This window comes from Branchiostoma floridae, chromosome 5 (assembly GCF_000003815.2).
Source record: "Branchiostoma floridae strain S238N-H82 chromosome 5, Bfl_VNyyK, whole genome shotgun sequence".
Classification (NCBI taxonomy): Eukaryota; Metazoa; Chordata; class Leptocardii; order Amphioxiformes; family Branchiostomatidae; genus Branchiostoma; species Branchiostoma floridae.
In genome coordinates, this window is record NC_049983.1 from 25,853,504 (window position 1) to 25,864,460 (window position 10,957).

Consider the following 10,957-nt stretch of genomic DNA (forward strand, 5'->3'; position numbering starts at 1 on the left):
GGAAATCTGTCTGTGTACCCACCTTGAGGATCTTGCCGTGCACGTGTAGGTAGAACTCCCCGTCGTACCGCGCTCTCTCCAGCTTCTGTACCTCACTACAGCTGTTGGGCAAACCTGAGGAGATGGGGGATGATGCATGTGTCAATGTCAACCCTGCAAGCTTAAGGCATAGTGAAGGGGGTGTGTGTGTAAAAGGTCTCCCAGAAAGAATTTGTTCATGTCAGAAGCCTCAAAAATTTGGTTTTCTGCAACATTTTATGGTACTACATTGTTCTTAAGATCATCTCCAATATCCATGTACTATGTAGCTTTGTTTCTAATACCATTTTGCATGATGTGGTCTTCCAGTGGATGAACAGCTGTGCTGACAAACTAGCCAATAAGGTCATTTCCGGTTAACATTCACTTTGACCTTGAGGCTACACAGCAGTGTTGCTGTCCCTTTCTGCTGTTCCCCATAAAATTTTCCAGTCATCACAGCAGTCATTTAATAGCTGTACATGTGGTTGTTATGTATCTAGTTGAGGGTATCTCTTCCATTTTAAGTCCGTAATCCGCCAGCAGTCTCCAATGACCTAGACTTTCTGTACCTCGAGCCATTCTATCACTGTGGCTTTCAGCCTGATCCCTGTAAGTCTGAGATATGACAGTTATGTTCATGCAGCTCAAACTTGTTGTCAAACATGGTGAAGGTGTCAACTGAGGTGGTCTGAGGACAGTTCACTATTCTTTGCAATGCTCGACAAGAAACTACACAAAATTATAGCAATCACTCAACGTCTCAAGCAACTAGATCCAGATATGATTTTGGAAAATAATTAAAAGTTTGTTTGAGTAACTGTATCTTACTTATTATCTGGATGTCTAACCTTCATTGATGTAACAAAAAACTACACTGCCAGAAATCTTAATAATCAAGTTCAAAACACATTAAAATGTAAGACAGCACTATGGGTGTACTATGTCTATGTACAGTCAAAACCTGCCAATGAAGACCTCTCAGGGGACTGTTAAAATCTAGTCTATGCCGACAGGCTTCTTAATGCTTGTGTCGGGGGCGGCAAAACTCCTTCTCCAGGCCAACTCCATTCCCCAACATAGAGACCATGTTGAAAACCGCGAATCAGCGTTCCCCAAATAACTTAATAAAAACCAAAAGACTGTCAAGGAAACTGGGCATGCCTTGTGTTTTGGCAAATAACTCAAATGATAGACAGAAATAGTAGAAAAAGTACAGAAAACAGAGACAAGGGAACGTACATGGTCCCTTATTGCAGGGTTTCTGTGAGTCAGGTCTGAGTGCAGGTTTCCTGCTGCAGTCCCGGGTAGACTTCAGGGTGCCGGTGAGACTGACACACTGCACAGACCGCTTGGCTAGGCCTCCTCCACATGTCACTGAACACTGTAGAATGGGACAAAGTCGCATGAAAACTGTTTCTTTGTGCACGACAATGTTGTCAATGTTAAACTGATTTTGTTTGCCCAAATACTATATGGTAAAAGTCCATAATATGTTAATATAATATATAAACACAACCAGGGTAGCACTCACATCCAATGTTTCGATGTCTGTCAGACACAATCATCAGGGTTAGAATGACTGGATCTACTTCTACATTTTGTACATCACTTTATGAGTCATTACCAACCCAATGAAATTATCTACAGATGATTTTGTTCTCTGTTTGTTTCTGCATTGTATATTCGGTGTTTGTGCCTTCATGGATTTTCATAAGTGTAAATGCATTTAAGTTCGCTGGGATTTAATATAGCGATAGGAATGTTTGCGATTGTTTTGAGCTTGCAGTAGCGTCATACACTCTAGTCACACACTGTAATGTAAAAATGTTGGAGGTCATGGTGAAACGGCCTCGCGAAAACCCTGAACATAAAACCACCGCAAAAATTTCTGTATTTACAGTACATGGCCTACATAAAACAAATAGCCGTCAATTCAATAAAACTTATAATATTCAATAAAACTTATTAAAAAATGATATCACATTACTTTCTCTCTTCCTGTATAACGATCATGTCTCTCACCTCAGACCATGGTCCTGTTCTCCAGCGCGTGAAGGAGCGACAGTCGCCGAGGTTACAGGAGCGCATGGTGGTGGGCTTGGTGCCGCTGCACTTGTACGCCGGCTGCGGAACGCTCCACCGTGTGGGAGAGATCTCCTGGCACGTCACCGACCGGTGCTCGAAACCCGGACCGCACGGCTTGTCACACTGGAAGGTAAGGGCACAAGTTTCTTACTGTAGATATTGAAATGTTCGCAGTTTTGTTTTCACTGTAAATGTACTACAAAACTGTTTCAACATTCCACAAAAATGACTTCCTTACTAGTTTTGAAAACAAAATTTGCAGGCGTCACTGCATTAACAATTGGCCTCTACACCAGCAAAAGGCATTTTGGAAATAAACTAGAAAAGTGATTGGTAATTAAACAGTTTGATTTCATCAATATTTCATCATTATATGCTGCTTTATGTCAGGGTTTAAGTTGTAAAAACATTGAAATATTATTGTTCTTCACACACTTTACCACACTCACACACTACTTTGTCAAAACAAAGGTTGGCTGCATAAATATATATATATACATTGTATATAACTCAAATATTCCAGAGTAAGAGTTAAAGAAAATGCACTGTGTTGAGACGTGAGTTTGTACAAGGCAAAATTCCACCTCAGCAAAGTGACTGTCCTAATGGATTTGGCTTGTGAAAACTCGGTGAGCATACCGCGAGATTTTCCCTCTGTCTTTGATGTACTGCACAAACAAGACAGTAATCATAGACACACCAATCAGGTTCTGCTGCTCACCGCTTTCATGTGTGTTTCTGTTGTTTATAGAGGCAAAGCTAGTCTGAAGCCAGCGGGACGCCCAGGCCTTGCGTAAGGAAACACCATTTCTGTGGTTCTCGGATAGTTTTAAGTTATCAATTAGCAAATAGGGGGCTAAAAATGGTCTCTTCAATGTCCACCCACATTTGTTTGTTTATTTGTTTGTTTTTACATATCAAGTATTAATCAATCCATCCAGACATTCTTGAGTTATCTTGAGTTATTGTATGCATGTACACACACAAACACACATACACACACACACACACAAAATGTTTGCGCACAGGCACCCTAAACCATATTAATTAAACTTCTTGGTAAAGATGGTAAGACAAGATCAAAACAGAGAGTGGGAGGGATTAATTGTACACTTACTCCCAGAAACTTTGGGTGCCGAGGAAACGATATGATTTTTAAAAATTCAGAGAGAACCATAAAATCAAATTAAGGTGGCCCAAAGCTTTAAGCACAGGATCAGCATTAGGTTCGTGCACTGGTTGGTAAGTAAGACGTGTTTTGCTTGTCTAAGAAAGCTACAATCCAAGCAGAGCCGACACTTAAGATGTTCTCTAAGAAGTGCGGAAGATCTGAGGACAGGTGACAGTGACCTGTACGCTGGGCCGCCTCACCTGAGCGGGCGCACAAGGACACACTTCAGACGTCTGGACAGGTGTGTGCGGGCGTTTTGTCACACGAGACAAGATCAAACAACTCTGCACACCTGCGCTAGGGTTCACCTGGGGGCGGGGTGGTTCAGGGACTTCAGAACGACATGGGACGTCTTCACGCGTGACGTCTGGGGGAACCTAAGGGTGAGGACTGACTTCTTAAGGACACTAAGACTTGTCTCAATCAAGATTACCTTTTTGCTGAGGTTGACAAGAAAAAAAAACAGCATGTGTAGCATTGCAGGTTCCCAATACTTGCCCACATTGACAAGGACAGTGGTATCAGTATCACACAAGTCAGCTCGGACTTGGTGACCAACAATTGCTGGGATTTGTACACTTAATCTTCTGGTCAAACTAAGACATGTCTCAATCAAGGTTTAACCTTTCTGAAAGCTTCTGCCGGAATTCACAAGAACAAGAAACAAAATGTGTAGCATTGCAGGTCACCAGCAATTCACCTGCCCTAGTTGACAAGGACAGTGGTATCAGTATCACTCAAGTCAGGACCTTGTGAACAACAACTACTGGGATACAAACACTTAACCTTCTGGTCAAGAAACAGGATTTACCTATTGGTGTGAGGACTAACTTGAAGTTCTTAAGAAAACCAAGACTTGTCTCAATCAAGATTCTCCCTTTCTGAAAGCTCCTGTTGGTATTTACAAGAACAAAAGACAGAATATGTAGCATGTCAGGTTCCCAATTCTTGAGATATTCACCTGCCCTACTTGACAAGGACAGGTGTCCTAATAAGAACTGCAATCCTTTCCAGTATCACTCAAGTCAGGACCTGGTGACCAACTACTGCTGGGATTCAAACACTGAACCTTCTGGTCATGAAACAGGATTACAAACCATTGGACCACCTGCAAAGGTCACTAAGGATACAGGTGTAAAGTCAACTTCTTGAGGCGATCAGAGTTGAAGTTTTTGGTATAAGGACCGCCAACAACTGCTGGGATTTGAACACTTAACCTTCTGGTCAAGAAGACTTAGACTTAGACTTAGTAGCTCCCACGTCGTGCGACGCATGAGGCAGTTAAAGTATTCCAGCACGCCCTGTCTGCAGCCAGTCTCCACACATCTTTCCATCTCTTGCCTGCTGGCAGGAGATCTCTGTCCACTGTCTGCTGCCAGTTCATCTTAGGACGGCCCCTCCTTCTCCGACCTTGAGGTTTCCACTGGAGAACTTGGTGAGCAAATCTCTCGGGTGGGAGTCGGACCACATGTCCTAGCCAGCTCAACCGTCGTTTGCATATGATGGAGGACACTGGTTGTTGTCTTGTTTGTGCTCTTATGTCTTTGTTTGAGACAAAGTCACTCCATTTAATACCCAAGATCTTCCTCACGCACTTGCTGTCGAAGGCGTCAAGCTTCTTCTCATGGCTGGTTTTCAAATTCCATGATTCAGAGCCGTAGAGGAGTGTAGACAGGACGTTGCTGTTGTAAAAGCGTAGTTTTAACTTAAGAGAGAGTTTCTTGCACCTCCAGATCTTTCCCAGTTGGTTAAATGCTGCTGAAGCCTTTCCAATCCTACAGTCCAGTTCCTTATCTATCTCCCCGTTGTTGTTAATGGAACTTCCAAGGTAAGTGAAATTCCCAACCACTTCTACTTCATCCTGATCGATGAATACAGCTGTTGCTGGTGGGTGGGGTCCTGACAACATGTTCTTGGTCTTTTTCGTACTGATCTTAAGGCCAATACTAGCTGCTGAGGAACCTATGTCGCTTACTAACGGCTGGAGCTCTTGGGTGGTTTCTGCTAGGGCGGCGATGTCATCTGCAAAATCCAGATCCGACAGTTTCTGTTCTTGTACCCACTGTATACCCTTTCTGTCTGTTGCCTTGGATAGGACCCAGTCAATGGCGAGGGCAAAGAGGATGGGTGATAACACACATCCTTGACGTACCCCCGTTGCTACCTCGAACCAGTCACTGTACCCATCACTGGTCCTTACGCAGCATCTTGAGTTGGCATAAATCCCCTTGATTGCAGATATCAACTTGGGAGGCAGTCCATACATCTGCATAATGTTCCACAATGAGGGCCGATGGATGGAGTCAAATGCCTTAGTAAAGTCGATGTAGCTGATAGCGAGTGGGGTCTGAAGTTCATTGCACTTTTCTATAATGCGTCTTAAGGTGAAGATTTGTTCAGCGCAGGATCGTTTGGGTCGAAAGCCCGCTTGCTGTTCCCGGAGTTCTCTGTCCACTGCCTCACGCATGCGATTTAGGATCATCTGGCAGTACACCTTTCCTGGTATGGACAGGAGGGTGACCCCTCTCCAGTTGTCGCACTCAGCAAGATTTCCTTTCTTCGGGATGCATACCACTGCTCCGGTTTTCCAGTCATCTGGTACTTGCCCAGAGTTCCAGGCTTGATTGCAGAGTTGACACATCCACTTGACAATGCACTCGCCTCCAGCCTTGAGCACTTCAGCTGTGATGCCATCCATGCCGGGTGATTTGTTGTTCTTCAGTAGCTTTATGGCATTACTAGTTTCTTCTTCCGTGAAGTCCCCAGTGTTGATCTCGAGTAAGTGCTGTGGGTCTTCTGTTATTGCTGGTGAAGCAGGGTTGGGTCTGTTAAGGACCTCCTCAAAGTGTTCCGCCCATCTGTTAAGTTTGTCCTCTCCTCTAGAGAGAAGGGATCCGTCCTTTGCCTTGATGGGGCCTGAGCTGGCTTTTGGACTACCTGTGACCTTCTTAGCGATCTGGTACACTGTGCGCATGTCGTTCCTGGCTGCCGCTTGCTCTGCCTCTTCAGCCTGTCTTTCCATCCACACTCGCTTATCCCTCTGAGCACTGTGTTTCACCTCTTTGTGTTTCTTGGTGTACTCTTGGTGGACAGCACTGTTATCTGAGTTCCTATTGTGCTTTAATCGGTGTAGGGTCTTCCTCTCATCAATCAGCTGCCATGTTTGGTCACTAATCCATGCTTCTCTAAGGGATTTCTTGAAGCCCAGAACTTCTTTGCTTGTTTCTGCCATAGCATCTTTCAGTATCTCCCATCTGTTTGTTGTGCCTGGTTGTGGACCTTTTTGTGAGCCTTCTAGTGCAGAGTACTTGCTCTTCAGAACGGTTTTGAACTTGGTTTCCACAGTCGGGTCTTTTAGCTTTGTAGTGTCAAACCTCTTGGGCAGTGATGCTTTCTTCTTTTGTCTTTTCAGCTTGATCTTGATTTTAGCAATGGACAGGAGGTGGTCGCTTCCAGCGTCGGCCCCTCGGTACACCCTCACATCTTCGAGGCATGGCACTCTCCATCTTGGTCCAACTGCTATGTGATCAATCTGTGTCTTGGTTCTATGATCATTAGATAACCATGTTATTTTATGTATATCTTTATGGGCAAAAAGAGTTGAACCTATCTTCATGTTGTTCATGGCACAGAACTGGATGAACCTGTCTCCATTGTCCGTGCGGTTGCCATAAGCATGGGGGCCCAGCACATGTTCGAATCCTGATCTGTTACCTCCAATCTGGGCATTCATGTCCCCCATGACAATGAGGATGTCATGGCGGGGGATCTTCTCAACCGTGTCTTGGAGTTGTTGGTAAAATGTATCCTTGTCAGCTTCATCGTATTCATTCGTTGGGGCATAGCACTGGACTACACTGACTTTTGCATGATTTGTGATGAATCTTGCTGTTATAAGACGCTCATTTATTGGTCGGGCATCCCTCGCTGGGATGCCCGACCAACGGCTCCCCGTCCATTCGCCTTGTCGTGGTGTGAGGGCCCGAATGTACCAATTTCCCAGTCCCGGGGTAGGTGCCACATTCCTACTCTGTAACCTCGAATGAGGGGGTGGAACTTGGGTAGTCGCTAAAGGATGGACACAACACCACCGCCTTCCTGTCAGCGGTATAGAAAACGACGAGGTTTGGCTTCAGGTCAGCTACCTGCTCCTGTAAAAAGCTATTGCTACGAAAACAGTTAGAAGTAAAGCAGCTACAAAGCAGCCAGGACGAAAGTCGTCTCCCAGGAGAGACAGAAGGACGGACACCAGTGAAAGCCTCAGCGAGGAAGCTGATGCCCCGAGGACCAGAGTCCTGACTGCGAAAACCGTCACCCGTATTGGGTACTGGAATATTAGAACTTTAAACCAACCATCAAAGCTAGCTCAAGTCTTAAGAGAAATGGAGACATATGGAATCAGCATATTAGGTCTTAGTGAAGTCCGTTGGACAGACTCAGGCAAGACTATGTCAGACGACAAAACAATTCTGTTCTCAGGTCGTCAGGATGGAATCCACAGGGACGGAGTAGCCCTAATCTTAGATAAGCCTGCAGCAAATGCCCTTGAAGAATGGACACCAATAAATGGTCAAGAAACAGGATTACAAACCACTGGAGCACATGCAAAGTTCACTAATATAAGGATTACAGGACGTGTAAAGATTGTCTTCTTCAGTTCAGGCAATTGGTGGTGAGGATTTTGCGTTAGGACCACCAAAACCTGCTGGGATTCCACCACAAAACCTTCAGGTCAAGAAACAGGGCTACCAGCCACCGGACCACCTGCAAAGTTCACTAAGGTGATCTGTGTTGAGGATTTTGTGTAAGGACCAGTTACCTCAGGTGTGACCTGTTGAGGAATGCAGGTGTTTGGAGCAGGGATTTTCCGGGTCGCTTAGGACACAAGGACAGAGGGGACACGGTCTGCCGGCAGGGTAAACTTGTTGGTTTGTTGTGTCTTGAGCAGACATGGGAAAACAGACCAACCTGTCTTCCTGTTCACAACACAGGTTGAGGGTGATGGACATGTCTCCTCAAGGAAGGGCTCTTTAAATCTGGAAAGTCGTGTTTAGAATTCTAAGGGTACTGTGTTGGAAATCCTTTATCTATTTTTGTTACTGAATGGACATTTAAGTTTGGTTCTTGGTACAAGACCTTAAGTGTCAACATCTTTAACAGTCCACGTGATTGTGTAATTGTGTAAACTACGTCAATTATTAATCTCCTTTTTAGGATTAAACATTATTCATTCATTCATCTAAACATGCATCAACTTGACATTCATTCATTCATTCATTCATTCAGTATCCAAGCTGAAAGGATTTGTAAACTTATGTTGTTCATGTAGGCACTTAGAGCTTGAGTGTAGTCTTTATTTTCACTTGAATAATTGTTCTGGGTAATTTATTGGGGGGGGGGGCACAAGGTACCAGCTACCAGCTACCATTGTTTCAATCCTGAAAGGCCAACATTTCAAGACTCTGCAAGAACCATGAAATTCAAATGCTTGGCCTTAAAATTAATCACTATCCGTTTTATTACCTCTGACCAGTCCCCAGGAGTCCCTAGGAGTCCACGCAGGACCGCTCGAAATGATGAGATTTTGGGCCCTCTAGTGGCTTCCCTTGCTACTGCAGTGAAACTACCTAATACATATGTAACATTTCATTTCCTTACCTCAGACCAGTCGCCGGGAGTCCACCTCACCACGCAGGACCGCTCGTTGCAGTCTACCGACGTCTCCGGTCGCGCGTCCGCGTCACAGTAGGACTCGTCCACGGGATTGGCCAGGGGGTCGGTGCAGGTCACCGTCCTCTGTCGTATACCCTCGCCACAGGACGCCATGCACTGCGGACAGAGGAGGTGAGAATCACATAGGTGTGAGACCTGAGTGCAACATAGGTGTGAGACTAGAGTGTCATATACTGTAGGTGTGATACTGTAAATGTTTTTAAATTCGCGGGGATTTAATTTCGCGGTATCGGGAAAAGGGACATTTCGCGGTGGATTTAAGTTCGCGGTAACACCATAGACTGCAATCTAATATCATTATAGAAAAATGTTCGCGGTGGTTTTAAATTCGCGGTGAATTGGTCACCGCGAAAACCGCGAACATTAATCCACCGCGAACATTTCTGCATTTACAGTATCTGAGTGAGACATAGGTGTGATACCTAAGTGTGTCATAGGTGTGAGATCTGTCACATAGGTGAGGTTGGACAGGTAATTAGATTTGCAAAATAGAAACAGTTACTGGTCAGAACACTGATTTTATTATGGCCTCCTTCGGTCAATATTGACCATGATGGTAAAATCCTAATTGATATCAGCCCTACAGCGTCGCCTGTGGCCAAACAGTCCTCTACGAGAATGACAGTCTCTGCCACATAGGGCACATCAGTAAGCTGACTCAGGTCTGTTGCAAAGTTCTTTTCGCAGGATCCGCTTATCATATACTGTAAATGCAGAAACTTGCGGTGGTTTAATGTTCGCAGTTTTGACATGGAAAAATGTTCGCGGTGGTTTTAAATTCACGGTGAAGCGGCCACCGCGAACATTTTTCCATGTCAGTAAGAGAATACAGTGCATGATGTTACTTAAAACCACCGCGAAAAGTCCTTTTTCCTGCTACCACGAAGCTAAATCCCCTCGAACTTAAATATTTACAGTACAGCCGGAGTATGATATAAAACAATCTATAGGATGTGAAGAAGATATGACTCATCATGAGAAACTTGGAAAAGGAAGAGGAAGTTCCTAAAGGCTACTCATCAACAGTTTGTAACTGCAGGTAAAATTGTCAGCAGGTGGCTGGGCTCTGAAGTGGACACAGCTGTCAACTGTCACCCCTGGAGGGCCTGATTGGGGTTTATGGGGATTCATTATTGACCGTAACTAGGGCCTATTTTCACTGAAGCCTCATAAATTTTACTCTTAAATTTGTAAAACAATGGCAAGAACCAAAAAGTGCATGGGAATGTCATCCCTCACCTGTATTTTAGTACTAGGATTGGTGAAAATCCGATTTATTATCACAATCTCAAAACTGTAGATTCTTTGTTTGTTAGAATGCTATGCCAGAAGACTTTGAATAGCTTTGGTTTTCACAGAAATCCGTTTGGTAACAAAATATTTTACCCTTTAAAAATGTTCTTGCTGAAAAACTAAAAGCCACCACTAGTACCGGCCCTTTCTATATGAGCTTATGACATTCCATCCTAACACAAACCACCAGGGCTGAATTCCAACCCAGATGTTGGTTTTAATAAAGTCTCATTTGATGGATTCAACCCAGGCTAAATTTCTTTAACGATTGTCGTAAAAGCCGTTGCAACGAGGTCTTTATATACTTTCCACGACATACATCATGTACACTCTCTCTCTCTTGACTCAATAATGGTAATAAGTGTCAGCACAAGTTTTGCATAAAATTTCAACAAAGTTGTTGGCCACAAAAAGTAAACTCTCAGTAAACTATAGTAGTCAGTAAAAGCTACTGTAAGATTGATTTCATTTTGCTTTGATAACCTTTAGGTCAGCAATCATCTGTCTTATCCAAATATGTCAAAATATTCTGTTGTTCTCCTGTAGATGAGAACCAAGGAAATAAGATGGTGTAGCCTGATAAATGTAGCAGTGTTCCCTGTGTGAGCTGTCAGCACGATTGGTTATGCTTTTCTTTCTATGGAGGATCAAAGG

At 44.1% G+C, this 10,957-nt stretch overlaps 1 protein-coding gene across 1 annotated transcript in view; it reads right to left on the reverse strand.

The window, feature by feature from the left end:
• LOC118416373 (A disintegrin and metalloproteinase with thrombospondin motifs 9-like) overlaps positions 1-600 on the reverse strand; it is a 40,538-nt gene extending 39,938 nt beyond the window's left edge. The window contains exons 1-2 of the mRNA XM_035821468.1: positions 591-600; positions 23-114 (exon numbers count right to left, since the gene is read on the reverse strand). Coding sequence (XP_035677361.1) covers positions 23-114; positions 591-600 — 102 coding nt within the window. The remainder of the gene's footprint in view (positions 1-22; positions 115-590) is intronic.
• Between the last annotated feature and the right edge of the window lie 10,357 nt (positions 601-10,957).